Source organism: Ictidomys tridecemlineatus, chromosome 8, assembly GCF_052094955.1.
Source record: "Ictidomys tridecemlineatus isolate mIctTri1 chromosome 8, mIctTri1.hap1, whole genome shotgun sequence".
NCBI lineage: Eukaryota > Metazoa > Chordata > Mammalia > Rodentia > Sciuridae > Ictidomys > Ictidomys tridecemlineatus.
The window spans coordinates 131525516-131542895 of record NC_135484.1 but is presented as its reverse complement, the minus strand read 5'-3'; the positions used below and the strand labels follow the sequence as shown (position 1 = coordinate 131542895).

The 17380-nt window shown below is 47.2% G+C and overlaps 1 protein-coding gene across 1 annotated transcript; it reads right to left on the bottom strand.

Annotated features, from left to right (window-relative positions):
- Positions 1-1300: 1300 nt before the first annotated feature.
- LOC144366308 (protein tyrosine phosphatase type IVA 1) lies at positions 1301-2035 on the bottom strand. The gene has a single exon (XM_078020427.1). It carries the CDS (start codon positions 2030-2032, stop codon positions 1511-1513), a length of 522 nt encoding a protein of 173 aa, XP_077876553.1. The 5' UTR covers positions 2033-2035; the 3' UTR covers positions 1301-1510.
- Between the last annotated feature and the right edge of the window lie 15345 nt (positions 2036-17380).

Genomic DNA, 17380 nt, shown 5'->3' with positions numbered 1-17380 from the left:
AGAACCACAAAAGTATGTGAACAAATAAGTGAATAAATAAATCCAATATGGATGTGTCTCCAGGGGGGTGGAGTTTTAATTTGAAGAAAATTGTCTATTTGAGAAGAGAACCAGAGCCCATATAAACACAATGATATACATTCTTTAATTTGTATTTATACTTTCTACATTTTTTTTTTTTTTGCATTTCATTATTTATTTAGATGTTTAAGCTCTCGCACTAAGTTTTTACAAGCTGGTGAACACTGACAAATTATTTCTCCCACAGAACTATAACCACACATTCCCAGACAGTATAAATATATGGTTGAACTAACATTAATACACATCACCATTTTATCAATTACATAATAAAACAAAATTATCAAGTATCCAAATATTAAGTTACACAGCTCAAAAGGCATATAAAATATTAGATGTCTGCTCAATTCATAGCAGAAACCCACTTTTTTCTTTTTTTTTTTTTGCAAGAGGTTGGGAATAAAAGAAAAAAAATCACACTTCAAACAAAAAGTTGGTAAACAACTTCTGATAATTATGAAAAAAAATTACAAGAATTTCAGAAACTTTATGATTAAGATTGTTTTACCTACAATAACAGAGCATCTCTACCTTTTAAAAAAATATTTACTAAATTAAAGAGCATATATTCTACAGGTTCTGCACGAGACAAAGGCAACATTTTACTAAAAATATTTAATAGCCCCCTCCCATTCTTTTTGTCAGGCCCTCCCTGTTAAGTTGCACCTCAGAGTGCAAACATTAAATTAACTGTAAGGCTTTTTTTTTTGTCTGGAGACTTAAAGACATGTGCTTCTATAAAAACTTAGGTTTTCAAAATGGAGGTTTCCCATAACAGCAAAAAAAATAAGACTTATAGAAAGATATTAAATAAAAATAATTGCTGTAAGACTTGGTAAAAGGAAAAAACAAACAAACAAACAAAAACAAAAAACCCCAATAGGTAAAAGCAAACCTGATGTATACTGGTATGAATGTGGGAGATGTAAACATAAAAAGAGCAGGCAAATAATCTTATAGGGCCTACAATGTTTGAAATGACTGAAGGAATAAATCACATAAGGTCTAGAGTGTTCTTAGTTCCTGGAATTTTGGTTTTGTATGATATTAAAAATATACAAGTATTGTGCTGGGTATTTTGGCACCTAATCTTTCTAAATTTCTTATGTAAGATTCTGGCATGGAAATATTAAAGACATTAACTCAATACCGCATGATTTCAGGAAAGGTCAACTGGTACAAATGATAAGCACATTTTAAATTGTGAACAGCAAGAATCTTTTGCTAAGTGTCCAAACAGGTTGATCATAACCCAAACATAGAGGTTGAAATTCTGTCAAGCTTGTGGCCTGGTAAAACTGCTTTCCAATACTCCTATGGAAGCTTCATCAGACTTATTCACCACGCCAACATGTTGGCTAATATGTACGACAAATTAGGTGCCGTCTTAAGTTCCACTTCCAAGGCAATAGCATCAGGCGCCCGAGTTTTATTGAATGCAACAGTTGTTTCTATGACCATTGGAGTCTTTGAAGCGCAGCCGCATTTTAGGACGATACTTCTCCAAATACAAAAGTTGCTTGCTGTTAAAGGCTCCACGCCGCTTTTGTCTTATGAATTGTACTGCATCTTCATATTTCATTCCGCCTTCAATCAATGCCAGAGCAACAAGCACTGGAGCTCTCCCAAGGCCTGCAACACAATGAACAGCAATACAACAACCAGGTTCTTCTCGAAACTTAATTTTTACAAGACTTAACCAGTCATCAACAATTTGGTTGGACGGTGGTGCACCATCATCAAAAGGCCAATCAAGAACATGGATGCCTTCTTTCTCCACAAGAGTAGTGTCATAGGTTGCTTCACATACTCTTACTATTGTGGTAACACCATACTTCTTAAGTTCCTCTATAAATTTGTTTAAGGTTGCATTGGTTGGATTGTGTGTAATAAGAAATCTCATGTTCTTGTATGTGACTTCCACAGGAGCAGGGCGGTTCATTCGAGCCATGTTAATTTAGTTAAAAAACACTCAATAGGGTTATGAAAGAATTTAAAAAATTGAATACAGAAATGATGCAAAGTAACTGAAGTCTACTTCAATATACTCCACTTGATATTCTCAGTGCTTTGAGTATGAAGTTGGGAGTAATGGGAAATGAAATGAACCTCCTAACAAGAAGCAGCAATTCTTCAATCCAGTAATACTGAGGCAATAGAAAGGAAGTGCACTGAGGTTTACCCCATCCAGGTCAGAACTCTTGTAAAATGCTCGGTGGATTTTCAATTCAATACGTCTGTGTCCAGGTTAACCACTCTTATGGGGGCTTCTTGGTGGAGTAGTAATGAATTTCTACAGTTCACTTGTCTGCATAGAGGTCGTGCTGTGCCTGGCAGTAATCTCCACTGCCCTTCAGAAACTCCATAAATGTGTGACCAAGAACACCACAGAAAGGAATATGTTTACTCATTGAAGATTGTGGCCTAATCATACAGCCGGTCCCGAGGCGGCGGCGATACAAGCGGCGGCGGTGGCGGCGGCTGCAGGGCAGGGGGTGGCGGTGGTCGTCGCGGGCGGCGGCGGCGGTGGCGGTGCAGGCGGCGGCGGGCGCACCAGACTACCATGCAGTGAGCGGCTCCGAGGAGAGCGCGTCGCCTAGCCGGCCCGCAGCCGCAGGAGCCAATACGCGAGCCGAGGCCTTATACTTTCTACATTTAATTGGTATGCACTGGCATGTAAAATTGATGTCCTTAAAGATTCTTTTCCAAAAAAAAAAAAAAACCAAAAAACTGAAAACCTGGGATGAGGGTGAAGGTAAAGCAAGGAATGAAAGATAGATGAGCAAAAAATGAAAGACAGAGACTTGGCAGAGATACACATGAGATTATTTTTCAGACGTGACAAGTGAAGGCATCTCTCTATAGGAGAGAGACGCAGAACAGGCTTGAGTTCTGGGACTTTTATTGGGGAAGCTCAGGAATCAGAGCTCAGTGGGCCCTAATGCAGGTGGTTAAGGGTTTGGTTGGTATGAGGGAGTGATGAGCCTTTCTCAGTAACTCCCTTGGGCAGGAAAGTGAAATGTTTTTCTTAAAATGGCAGCTGTCATTTAAGATGGTCATCCAGGTGCTAAGCAAGAACCTTATAAGTACTAAAAAGAAAAGAATATATTGGAAGAAAGTTGTTAGAGACACAGCAGAGACTCCCAAAACCTACCCGTGAGAAAGGGAGGGAGAAGCATTCTTTGGTTCCCCTGAAAGGTAAAGGGTATTTGGGGGGATTGGCTCAGCAAGCAGGCTTGAGAAAAATAAGCATGCAGAGGAAAGGTTTGTTATTAGCTTTTCATGATTAAGTGTCTTTGCAGTGCTTAAAATTAATCTAGAATTGTTTGCTGTGAATTAGTTAATCTAGAATTGTTTGCTGTGAATTGATTATGTCTATTGCAGTGCCTAGCATTAAGGATTGTCATTTTCTTGATTAAGAACATATAGAGGGCTGGGATTGTGGCTCAGTGGTAGAGCGCTCACCTAGCATGGGCGGGAAACAGGTTCGATCCTCAGCACCACATAAAAATAAAGGCATGAGGTTGTGTCCATCTACATATAAAAAATAAATGTTTAATAAAATAACCTATAGTGTGAAATTGCATTGAGTAATTTGAGTGAATAAAGCACAAAAGGGGCAGAAGCATGTGGACATTCTTTATTTCTTCCCTAGACTGCATATATTGCAATTTTGTCTCCTTGTGACAGATGCTTTGAGAGGGGGCTTCTAAATCCCAAAGGTGAGGTTCTGGAAGTCACTTTTAAAGTGTATAATGAGAGAGGTGAGAAGGCCTGAAAGAAGAAATAGCAGATGCTCGCTCAAACCATCTGTCCCTGGTGTCACTGGGCCATGGGACGATCCCTCAGGACCACTCAGACTCTGTTTTAAAAGTGGTCAGATGGGTCACTGGGCTAGTACATGTCCCAAGCCTCAGAATTTCTGGATTTTTGTCCTAAATATCATCAAGAGGGACACTGGGCTGTTCACATTCCCTGAGCACATGGGGGCCCCCCAGCCACCTGGCCCTTTGGGTTCCCCTTTCCAACTCTTAGGACTGGCTGCAGAGGACTGAAAAGATCCAGGTTGCCATTACCCAACCACTACTATCACTCCATGGAAATTCAGGGTAACACTGCATATGTTAGGTAGGCCCGACTCCTTTTTCCTAGACACCAGGGCTACATATTCAGCCCTCAAGGTATTCTGGGGGCCAACTACCAACCCTTATAGACACCTAGCCTTGTTTGTGCTTGTGGCTCTCTAATTTTTACTCATTGCTTTTTGGTCATTCCACAGTGTCCTGTTCCCCTTATGGGAAGGGACATCGTCACAAAGTTGGGGACTATGCTCTGCTTCTCCCCTCATAGATGCTTCCATGCAGACTCACCTGATGCTCCCCTGACCCTCACCCTTACCTTGGGACCATCCCCTATTCTGATGGCCAGTGCCTTACCATGACCCGCTTCTGAATTGGACATTTCCAGTCCTTCTATCACTTCACACCATGAGCCCATTCACATCTGTCTCAAAACCTCCTCCATTTTCTGCCCAATCACAACACCTGCTCTCCCTTTTTGCTGATGCTGTCCCTCTCTTTGCAGAGCAGACTTGACCCCAACAGCTTTTCTCACCTCTTTGGACCCTGGACTGAGGGCTTAGGACAGTGACCACATACCTTCTTCCGTTCACCTAGGGCTCTTCTTTATCCACACACCAGCTCCCATGGGGTAGTGACCCTATCCTTCTCCTCCCCTCCTCCTCACAAGTCTACCCCCTAGAGATGGCAGTGACAAGTCTCCTCTTGAGACACAAAAGTTAACTTAGATCTTGGCCCAGCACCAAGATTCTCGGCCTTCCTATTCCTTCTCCTTCGCAAGTTCACTCTGAGTCTTGGTTCACAGATGGCTCCTTCCTCCTTCAGGAGGGAATTCATGGGCAGGGTAGGCAATAGTCTCTCTAGCCTCAGTTGTGTAAAAGCCTCCACTCCCAATATCAGCAGGCTGAACTTGTTGTCCTCATCAGAGCCTTCACTTTGGCAAAGGGAGCCCCTCTCAATGTCTACTGTCTCTTGAATTACATTTAGACTGACCTAAAATCCTTTCTTGGCTCTTCTTCTGTCACAGGTCCTCCCAAAGAAGCCACTCAACATCTCCCCTTTGAGCTTCTATATGGAGAGCTCACCACCCTCTGATTCTCTACTACCCCTTGCTCAGCTCACCACCCTCTGATTCTCCACTACCCCTTGCTCCTCATCTCTTCTGGCTCCTTCTTGCATATACTAGGATCCTTCTTTGGCAACACAGGTATGTTGTTCTGGCAAAGACAATTCTGCCTCTTCTCTTTCTCCCACTCTGTCTCCTGGTAACCTGGTACTTTTACCACTCCCAAAAGCCTGCTGCCTCCTCTCAATTCTCTGCAAAATGGACTGGACTCTATTTGGTTATTCTTACCACTTGTTTTGTGGCCCACCTTGAGGGCATCCCATATCAAGTTCCTAACCCCCATTTAAAACAGTCCTCTCTGCCCCCTTATACAGTGAGACCCAGAGGCCCTCTCAAGCTGCGTCTCTCCAAGGTTGAAACCCCAATCTTCCTTTGGTCTCTGAGGACCATGGGGATACTGCAGAACCATGAGTGCCATCCTTCCCTTTTTCATTTTTGCCCTCCTCATCTAAGTCGAGGGTAGGTACAGACTTCACCTGCCTGCCATTCTGACCGCCTCCTACTTCACTGATGACAGACAGGGGACCCCAAGAGAAACAGCTCACCCAAATCGGGGAGTCATCAGAGGTGTCTCTAAAAATGTTATGAACTGTTTACCCTGGAAACTGCGTCTCCTATGACCAGGTGGCTACCTGATGGCAGCCATGGGGAGGAAGTGTCTGTGTCTTTTGTTCCCACCCTGCCCTCTCTTCCTGGCTTCTCTCTCTTTCTCTTCCTTTTGGAGGCATATTGGCTCCAGAGCCAGGTTGCTTGGGTTTGAATCCAGGCTCAGCCATTTACTAGCTGTGCAACTTTGAGTAGTGACTTCAGCTGTCTGAGCCCATTCCCCATCTGAAAAGTGGGGTTGATATTGAGGTCTTTCTATGGCATGGTTGTAAGGATTAAATGAGTTCATCTAAGTCAGGTGCTCAGAACAGAGCTTGGGTGAGTCCTATGGAGCAATCCTTTTGGAGATGGTGGTGTGGTGGTTATTATTAGCAAGCCCTTACTCAGCATGGACTCCTTTGTTAACATTTTTCTAGACTGGAGGGTTTGAGGCTTCTTCTTAAATTAGTCAAACACTCAAGTGAAATCCTACAGTCAACCTAATACAGAAAGCAGAGTGCAAGAGGCCTCCTCTGGTCATATCAGGGGTGGGCTCAGGCCTCTTCCTTGGATGTTTGGATAGTGAAGCTTCTCAAAGTTGCCTCCGGCCACAACAGAATCCCCCAGTTATTAGAAAATGCAGAGTGGGCTGATGTAGTGGTGCTTCCCTGAAATCCCAGTGGCTCAGAAGGCTGAGGCAGGAGGACCAGGAGTTCAAAGCCAGACTCAGTAATATAGCAAGGCCCTGTCTCTCAGTAAAATGTAAACAAAAGGGCTGGGGATGTGCCTCAGTGACTAAGCACCTCTAGTTTCAATGCCCAGTACTTAAAAAAGAAAAAAAATGCAGAGTAGCCTCCCCCACCAGGACCTCTGGATGGATCCCTGGGGAGCCTGCATCCAAGCACAGTCTTCTGGTGACTCTTCAGCACATGGAAGCTTCACTCAAGTTCCAAGTACCAAATACTCCATCTGGGGGTGGTGGCACATGCCTGTTGTCCCAGTGATTCGCTGAGGAGGCTGAAGCAGGAGAATCCCAAGTTCAAGGCCAGCCTGGGCAGCTTATGAAACCTGTAACTCAGTGGTGGATGACAATCTTGGGTTCAGTCCCCAGTACAAAAAATATAAATAAATAAATAAAAGTATCAGATGCCACCGGAAGATCCCCTTCAGCTGTCTCCTCTTCCTTCCCTCTCCTGTGTCGGGGTGGTGGGGCTTTACACAATGGAAAGCCTCTCTTCCTCTCTGCCCTGAGGACGGTGGAGAGGAGCGTGGCATCCAGTGGGGTGATGGCCCTGCAGCCTGGAGGGTCCTGCCACCAGGTGGGCCCTGCTCCTAGTCCCTGCACCTGCTGCCACCTCCTGCTCCCCGCCATGGCTGGCTGTGACCGGGTCTAGAGAGGTTCCCAGCCCTAAGTGGAGTGTAGCGCCCCCCATGCCACCCTAACTCCAAACCCAAAGGGCGCCTAATCCTCTAGGAGCCCAGGGAAGGGCCCGAGGCCTGATTCTCCCCACCATGGTGACTCTGAGGGCTAGAGAAGTCCCTGTTCCGCTGGGGGTGGGGCGGGACTGACCCTCTGGCCACCCACCTCTCCACAGGCCTGGATGAAATCCAGTGCTCGCTGTCCCCGGAGAACCGCAGGGTGGCGCTGTGGCAGCTGTTGGAGGCCAGCTTCAGGAAGTGCAAGTTCAGCCTGTTGCTCACGACCTCCTGCTCAGGCGCGTCACTTGGCAACACCTAGCTGGTGGCGGAGCCTCTAGGAGAGGGAGGGGAAAGCGACCAAGACAGGGAGGCATCTGCCACCCTTGCTGAACAGAACAGAGCCTCCTCCGCCAAGGGGACTGGGGCGCCCGCTGGCCCCGCCCATCGCAGCGCCAGGAAGCCTGGGGAGCTTGAGTGGGTCGCTCCTGAGCAGGGCCAACTCTTGGTGCAGGCTGCAGGCCGGGGAGGATCCAGCTGGGGTCTCTGCAGGAGATGCCAAGATGCATCTCCAGCCCTTCTTTCTGGGCCTGAGCTGTGCTTGGGAGACCAGGATCAACCTATCCTCCCCAAGGCCGGGAAGCTGCCCAGGCAGGTCCTCCAGTTCACAGCCTCTTCCACAGAAGCAGGATTCTCTCCATATAAAAGGCCTCAGCAGCCTTGGGATGTTGTATGGAGAACAAATCAATCTATGTGCAATAGACCCTTTGTGTTCCTCCCCCCACTTCCCTGTGTGGATTCCTTATCCCCAGGATGGGTGAAGCCCTTGGGATGTCGTGAGGGTGGGAGTCTCCTGATCCCACTCAGAGTAGAGATGACAGAGAACCCCTCACTCCCTCAGCAGGTAGGACACAGCCAGAAATCAGCCATCCATGAACCAGGAATTGGAGCTCAGTCCTGACACCCCCATCTCCCAATTCCAGCTCCCAGAACTGTGGGAAATAAATGTGTTGTTTATAAATCACCCCAGGTGTGGTGTTCTGTTATAGTGGCCCAAGCAGCCTAGAAGACCGTGTTCAGCTAAGGTGGAACAAAGAGTATGCCTATAATCCCAGTTCCTCGGGAGGCTGAGGAAGAAGGATCACAGTGAGGCCAGCCTCAGCAACCCTGTCTTTAAAAAGGGAGGTGGAGTTGGGCATGTAGCTCAATGTTAAAGTGCCCTGAGTTCAATCTCTAGGACCTTGAAAAATAAAATTTTTAAAAATGGTTATCAAGGAAAGAAATGAGAACTGGTCACAGGGCGTTCACTGCTGTTGTTTTGGTAAGTCATTGGAAAAACCTTCATTGGTATAACGCAAACCCGACCCTCTTTCTGAGAGGCAGCAACTTGCAGAGGAGGGACAGTCACTTTGTCTCTTTGGAGTCAAGGTGTTCCCCGTCCCCCAGCCCCTCCTGAGTCCTCCTCAGCCTGTCCCACTGGGCCATTCTACAGGCCCCAACCCATCCTCTCTGGAAATTTTGGAAAACTTTTCTTGTAGTGGGCTGTGACAGGCAGCATTTTTTCACGATGTGGAATACAGCACTTTGGTTGGAGACCATGTGAGAGGTTGTGTGTCCCCGGGTTGATGCAAGACGGCCCATGAGCAGCATTGGACGGATGCGACAAAATCTTGGATGAAAGGCTCTCAAGAAGCTCCTGGGAAATTTGGGAAAACATTTCTCCTTTGTTACTCATAATAGATATCTTTTTGTTTTCTCTTTGAATCACTGAGGATTGAATACAGGAATGCTCTACGACCGACCTACATCCCCACCCCTTTTTAAGGTTCTAAGTTGCTGAGTTTGGACTCTAAATTGTGATCCTCCTGCCTCAGCCTCCTGAGGAGCTGGGATTACAAGTCTGCACCAATGTGCCAAGCTTCATAATATATCTGCTATATTTCCTTCATCTCTCTATTTTTGCTTCCATTAGTAATTATTGAGTGATTGCTAAATGCCAGATATTGCTTTAATTAAGAAAGACAGTCCTGCTCTCTTTGGAAGGCCTTATATTTTTATGGGTAGGACATAGAACCAGCAAGGAGCCAAAAGTATCATTACATGTAGAGAAACTCTCCACAAAGAAAATCAATGAACTCCTGTGATAGAAAGTAACTTGGGAGCTGCTGTAGAGCAGGTAGAGGGCATAATCTTCAGGGGTCTGTGAGGAGTAGAGAAACAGAGTCAATAGGAGGTATAAAAGGAGATTTCCTATAAGAGATTGGTTAACATAGCTGTGGAAGCTGAGGAGCAGGAGCCATGGCTGGTGATCTGGAAGCCAATGGTGACATTTGATCCAAGGGTAGGAAAAGCCCCAGCTCAGCAGTCAGGGGGACAGAGAGCAAATGTCCCCTTTCTCAACATTCTTGTTCGCTTCAGGTTCTCAATGGAATGGATGGTGTCGAATACTTAAGGGAAAGTCATCTAAGTTACTCTACCTATTCCAATGTTAATCTCACCCAGAAACACCCTCAGTGGACACACAGAACTAATCAAATATCTGGGCACCCTGTAGCCCAGTCAAGCTGACATATTAAACTAGTATTCCTGTGATTGGTAGCCTTCAAACCAGGTTCTGACTCCCTCTTCTCTCCCCTCTCTCCCTTCTTTTCTCTTCTTCCACTCTCCTTTCCTACCCTTCTTTACCCTTGCCAACCTTGAGGAGACTCTCGGTCCAGCATTATGGTCACCAGAAGAGATCCTTGGCTCAGAGGGGCTGTCTTCTCATAGTCCCCGGGCAGGTAGAGAAGTGAGCAGCCTCCTCCTGGTCTCCATGGTTACCTCAGCACTTTAGGGAGCTGCCAAGTGGGCCCTGATGTCGGGGAAGGTGGCACTTCTGTTGAGAAAACCATGTAGGCACTCGGAAACTGGTCATCCCGAGCCATGAGACACTGCTAGATTTTCTGTCTGAAAGCTCCAGCCGACACTTACACCCTGATGGGATTGAAGGCTCCTGGGGGAAGGTTTTCACTCAGAACAGAGGGAGGCTCCACATTGGGCCATGCAGGGAGGGGAGAAGACTCCAGAAGAGCTCAGTGGGAGGAGCACAGAAGCCAGGAGACAGACACTACTTAATGTCATCACCTGTCAGTCACCTGCTGCTCACAGCCTGGCCACACACTCTTCCAGGCTTGTGTGGAGCAGCTGCCATCACCTGTTCCCCATCCCCAGGAGCACCACTCTCTGGGTCACAGCTGAAGGCTTGAACCCTTCTCGGCCCCATTGAAGAGTGTGTTTCTCCCAGAATCCTCAGGAGGTGGTGCCCAGGCAATGGACATGGCGCTAAGCCCTGTTCTAGTGGGTTCTAGAGGATGAAGTTCTCACCCTGTCTCCTCTAGTCTTTCAACCTGCCTCCCGAGGGTCATGCTGCCCCTCGAGGGTCATGGTACCAGCCCTGTGCAGCAGTCCCTGAAGGGGTTCATGAGTGAGGCAGGGACAGTACTTTCCACATCCCACAGTTTTAGCATGAACATTATTCTGGGGGGAAAAAAGAGAGGTTTTCACATAATGCTCAGTGAAACCATTACTTCCTGAATATAAAATTCCTTTGAAAAACTGGGAGCAAGCCATTTGCGGTGGAGCATGCCTGTCATCCCAGCAGCTCAGGAGGCTGAGGCAGGAGGATGGCAAGTTCAAGGCCAGCCTCAGCAGCTTAGCAAGACCCTGTCTCAAAAAAAAAAAAAAAAAAAAAAAAACCTAAAAGAACTGGGGATGAGGCTCAGTGGTATTCCCTTGGGTTCCATCCCCACTACCACAAAAAAATGCATATTTTTTTCCTTATGCCAGTGTCTATATGTGTTTTAATATTGTCACTAGAAATTGCCATTTTTCTTCTTGTGAGTTATATCTAATCATGATAAACTGGGGCAATAAATGGTGTGTGTGGTTATTTACCTTTTACACATGGGTGTAGTTTTGAAAAGCTGGTTTGCTCTTCTCTGTAGAGTTCCTGATGACGTGGCTGCTTCCCAGCACAAGGAGTAGCCTCACAGAGATGCCTAGTAGTGATTTGTGCAAAGAAAAGAGCCAAACAAAGCACACCTGTTCCTATCAGGAAGGATCAAAAGTTCAAGGCCAGGGGCTGGGGGTGTGGCTCAAGCGGCAGCGCACTTGTCTGGCATGCCTATGGCCCAGGTTCTATCCTCAGCACCACATACCAACAAAGATGTTGTGTCCACTGAGAACTAAAAAATAAATATTAAAAATTCTCTCTCTCTCTCTCTCTCTCTCTCTCTCTCTCTCTCTCTCTCTCTCTCTCTCTCTCTCCTCTCTCACTCTCTCTCTAAAAAAAAAAAAAAGTTCAAGGCCAGTCTCAGCAATTTAGGGAAACCCTGTCTCAGAATAAAAAAAAATAAAAAGGACTGGGGACATGGCTCAGTGGTAAAGCACCCCTGGGTTCAATGCCCAGCTAAAAAATAAAAAAAAAAAAGAGTGTCTTTTTTCCTGACTTCTCATTTAAACTTTGTAACTTGCCTTGTAGGGAAGGCTTTAGATGTAGAACACGGTGACATGGGGCCATACATGGTGCCCCCACTTAATGTCACTTAATGATGTAGCCTGGGGTAAATTATGATTGACTGTTTTTCTACTTGCACTTTAGAGTTTTAACCATGAACATTTCCATTATATGTATTGGAAGTTACCACTTGTAGGAACCGTCAGACCAAAATATTTAACATTTTCTCCTTGTTTTTTTGGGCTTTTCTGCTTTAAAACATATATACCACTATTTATATCTTGTTAACTGAGGGAAATTTGAATTTCTTTTAATAGAACTGCAATAAGTTAATGGTTTTATAGAAATTAACTTTTGTTAGGCAACTACTGGTGCAGATATTGTACTGAATTTTGATGTTTATGATTTTTTGTAATAACGGGCACAGACAGATAAAACGTCAAGTGAAAAAAAACAATGTTTTAAGAGTGCATTAATATTTTGTCTTAAAACTATTTTTATTACAGCTGGGTGAAGTGGCACTTGCCTGTGATTCCAGCTACTCAGAAGGCTGAGGCAGGAGGATTCCAAGTTCAAGGCCAGCCGCTGCAACTTAGCGAGACCCTGTCTCAAAATAAAAAATAAGGGCTGGTGAGACTGGGATTGTGGTTCAGTGGTAGAATGCTTGCCTAGCATGGATGAGGCACTGGATTCGATCCTCAGCACTGCATTAAAAAATACATAAATAAAATAAAGGTATTGTGTCCATCTACAACTGTGTGTGTGTGTGTGTATACATATATATGTGTATATGTATATATATGGGCTAGGGCTGTATCTTAGTGAGAGAGCACCCCTGGGTCCCATCCCCAGCCCCAAACACCAACAAATTGAATAAAAATCTCTCACAGTCAAAAAATATTTTTTACTAACATAGCCACCATCTCTGTACCTTGGCTAAAAACTCCTTTCCAGTGGCCTCAAGGTTGAAGTGACTCATTATTTGCATAAGTGATCTGTTCAAACCCTGTGCAGTGATCTGAGAAGGAAACCCCTTTGGGTTTTCTTTTCTTTTTTCTTTGTGGTGCTGGGGTAGAACCCGGGGCTCTGCTTGTGAGGCCAGCACTCTACCCCTGAGCCACATCTGCAGGCCCCTGTGGGTGTCACCTGCCTGCAACCAACAAGGTAGCTTTATTCTTAAGTCCCCAGGCTAATAAACACATGTCCAAACTTTAAATGTTTTTCCGTGGAAAAAAGAGAGTTTAAAAATGAGAAAGACCACTGTTCTCTGCTGTTTGCAGATGGGATCTTTTTTTTTTAATAACATACCTTCCCAGGGTGTGACTTATATTTTGGCCCTGGAAAAACACTATGTACTTTTTTTTGGAAATCTTCACACCCACAGTTGGGACCAATTCCTGCACACGCTTTGCTCCGAGTCCCGTTGGAAGTCCAGCCAGGAGCTTGTTTTCCAAGAAACCATCCCTTCAGCATCTGGCACAGACCACCGTGCTCAGGTCCCCTCAGCCTCTGAATGGAATCCCACCCCAAAGCAAATGAATGTCAGCTGTCTCCACAGCAGCTCTCAGGGAGTGACCAGCTGGTCCTCACAGCCAGTGGCCTTGGCGGGCTGCAGATCCTCTTGGAGCCAGGAGCCCTCCTTGGAGGGTCAGTGACCCTGATTTCTTGGCAGAATGGGAAGAGCCCCATGCAGCAAGGGATGCACCCTGCCCGCTGACTGTCTTCCCTGCCCTTGTCCCTGAGAGTCCCAGAGTGCCTTCTGGGGAACCAGAGCAGAGTCCCAGAGTCAGTCTGCAGACCAGCCTCTGGATTCTCCATTTTCTAGCTGTCCCCAGCCCTGCTGTGGTGGCCTAAGGACCCAGCTGCCCCTCTGCACTCAGAATCTGGATGAATGTTGGAGCTGCTTCCACACATGCGACCCACCCACCCCCAGTGCTCACTCACCTAGGAAGGCAAACGAGGACACCTGAACACCTAAGTAATGTCCTGGCCACCGTCACTTTTCCTGCCTGAATGCAAGAGTCCCCCTGGCCCAGGCTGTAACCCTCAGGTGATAGCTGGGGCCAGGGAGACTTCCTCTTGAATAAACCAGTCTGACGGCATCCATCCAGAGGCCACCATGTCTGCTCACCTTTGTCCAGGACAGCATGGCCACCACCAGTGCTGCTCTGGCCCCTTGGGGGCCCTCCTCAGGCCATTCCTGCCTGCCCAGGAGCTTGATCGGGAAGTGCCTGTTTCTGGAGGTGCTCACATACTGAGCTTCCTTTCAGCCCCCAGCACACAACAGGGCCACCCTGCCTGTCACAGAAATGGGAACCATGCCCGCTGCCGGGGACCAGGCCTAGTCCCATGGACAGGCTGAGGACCAGCCCTCTAATATCTGCCTCCCATCTCTTCCCTGGACTCTAAGACCTCCCCTTCCTCAGGCTCCCTCCACTCGTGTTTAGAAACTTGAGTAGCTTCCCTGGGGCAGGGATGCCGCTGCCCAGACAGGGTAGCGCGGCCCCGAAGCAGGTGCAGGATGGACATCAAGGAAGCCAGAAAGACCTGGGGCTCCCGGGGAGGCTGTGGACTCGGCACACAACCCAGCCATGACCTTGGAGGTGAGAAACGCAGGCACTTCTTCAGGAGCTCTATGGTGGCCCCATGGGATAGGTCCCTTCCTCCCTGTGGAATCCTCTGTCCCCACAGATGAGGCCAGAGCTGAGGTTTTCACTCGTCATTAAATAACAACCTTGGCCCAGGCCTGGCAGGGGGGCTCCTCAACTGTGGCCCAAAGAGATGGACACACAGACACATGGTTCTCAGGTCAAGAGCTACAGCAAGTGACCTGGCTGGAGGGCAAGTCCCTGGGAGTGGGGAGGCGGGGCACAGTGCAGCTGGTCCACACCAGAGCCCACTGTGCTGGCCTTTCAGAAGCCCACAGCAGCCGTCTAGCTGGGCATCTGGGGAAGCTTCACAGCAACCCTTGTTCATAACAACCCCAGGGGATGCCTGCAACCACAGAGGGTGCTCAACCCCACTTCTTCCATGTGTTCCCCTGCACATACACACCTATGTAAACCTTAATTTATAAATTAGTCACAGTGCCCAGCACAGTGGCCACAAATCTGTAATCCAAACTACTCAGGGGGTTGAGGCAGGAGGATCACCCCTTCAAGGCCAGCCTGGGCAACTTGGTGAGACCCTGTCTCAAAATCAAATAAAAAGAGCTGGGGATGTGGCTCAGTGGAGTGTTTTCCTAGCATGGGTGAGGCCTTTGATTCAATTTCCAGGACTGTAAATAAATAAATAAATTAGACACAGTAAGAGGTCAGCAATACTCCTAATAAAATATAGTAAGTCTAGCATTATACTACAATAGAAGCTATTTACCCAGGTGTGCTGGTGCACGCCTGTAATCCAGAGATTCAGGAGGCTGAGGCAGGAGGATCACAAGTTTGAGGCCAGCCTCAGCAACTTATCGAAGCCCCCTAATTAACTTAGCAAAATCCTGTCTCAAAATAAAAAATAAAAAGAGCTGGGGATTAGGCTCAGTGGTAAACCCAAATTTTGTACTAGCAATCCCCAGTACAAAATAAACAAACAAACAATAAATAAATGTTATTAAAACTCATGAAGTGTTTATCTCAGGAATTTTCCATGTAATATTTCCAGACTATGATTGACTACAGCTAATTGAAACCATAGAAGGTGAAGGACTGGTGGGAGGAATATTGTACCCAAGGGTTAGGATGCTAGAGTCACAAAATAATCAAACAGAGCAGTGTATCTCTACTCTACCTGAGCACCTGGGGCATTTGAGTGGGGCCTGCTGCTCACTCCAATGGCCCTTAGCCCATGATGCTGTCCTGAGGGTCCTAAAAAGACCTGCTTCTGTCCCTCTCCCCATTATTAGTACCCTGAAGCCCCCCACCCACCTTGAAATCCTTGCATAATTCCAGCTGGTCCCAGCCACAGGACCCTTGCTCCTGCTGTCCTCTCTATCTAGGATGCTTTCCCTCAAGTCTTTCCTCTGTCTTGGCATCCAGATCTCCTCTCAAGATCACCCTCTCAGAGAGGCCCTCCCTGCCAATCCCAGGCAAAGAAACCCTCCCCTGTCACCCTCTGTGATGGTTAGTTTAAGGCATCAGCTTGCCTGGGGCTAAAGGGTACTCAGCGGGCTGCAACAGCACCCTTTCTGGGGGTGTCTGGCAGAGCCTGACCTTTCAGTTGGTGGATGGTGGCTTCTACCCAGTGTGGACAGGCCTTGTCCCACCAGCTGAGTGCCTGGACAGAACAAAAAGGCAGAGAAAAGGTGAACTCACTGGCACATTCTTCTGGAGCCAACACCCTTCTCCTGACCTTGGACGTCAGACCCCAGGTTCTCCAGCATTCTGACACCTGGACTTGTGCTGCCAGCTCCCCTGACCCCCAGGCCTTTGGACTTGGACTGAACCACAGGCTTCCCAGTGTCTCCAACTTTCTGCACATCATGGGACATCCCAGCCTCCATGATCACCTGAGCCAGCTCCCCTAAGGAATCCCTCTGATACCTCTCAGTCCCTCCTTCCTTTCTCTCTTTCTGTCTCTCTGTCTCTCTGTCTCTGTCTCTGTCTCTGTCTCTGTCTCTCTCTCTCTCTCTCTCTCTCTCTCTCTCTCTCTCTCTCTCTCTCTGTGCCTCTCTCTCTCTCTTTTGGGTTTGGATAAGTGGGTAGGTTATGAACAGATGGGTGGGTTGTGGATGGCAGGTGGGTGGGATGAATGGATGGGTGATAAATTCCTGCCCTTTTCAAGGATTTAAAAGCTGCACATCCTGTGTGAGGCCCAGGAACAGGGAGATTCACACTCCTTACATTAAAGGAATTCTTCCCTCTCTGCCTTGCAAATGGCACATCCCTGAGCCTGGGGCTCTGGGAGCCGCTTATGTTTCCTTCTTTGGTAGTTGTCTGTCTCTGTCATAGCTCAGGCTGCTAGGACACCTGGCCTTCCCCCAGAGTCCTAGTCAGACTGCCATGTCACCAACCCCATCATGTAAGGGAAGGAGCTCAGAAGTTCACAGTCTGCAGAAGTTCGCATAAAAGCAGCTTTTTCTGTCACTGTGCTGGGCAAGTTAACCCTTTAAGGACAACACCTGAGAAGGGGAGAGCTTCTTCTCTCTTTTCTCTTTTCCCTTGGCACTTCCGGGCCTGGCACCAGCGCTGGATACTGAGTGATTTTCATTTGTGACCATCTGACCCCTAATTACTTCTGTTAATTACTTGGACAGGATTTCCATATAAAAACAGCTTAAAACCTAGGGAAGTGGGAGGGGTGTTCTTCATCTGTCCTTGTCCACCACCTGCCTCTCCAGGGAGGAGACTGGACACAGCTTAGGTTATTTTATACCCCAGAAATCGATTTTTGCAGATTCTGAGCCGGGCTGAGGTCAACCTGTCCTCTGATGGACTCCCTCAAAGACCAGATGCTCTGCTAATCCCATGTTTTCTAAAGTGACTGATTTGCTTATGGGGGGGTGGGGAAGGAGTGTGATAGTGGGAAGAAAGGAGAGAGAGGGCAGAGGCCTCGGTCCACTGTGCAGTGTGGAATTAACTGGTCTTTTTATTTGTGGCCCCCTCT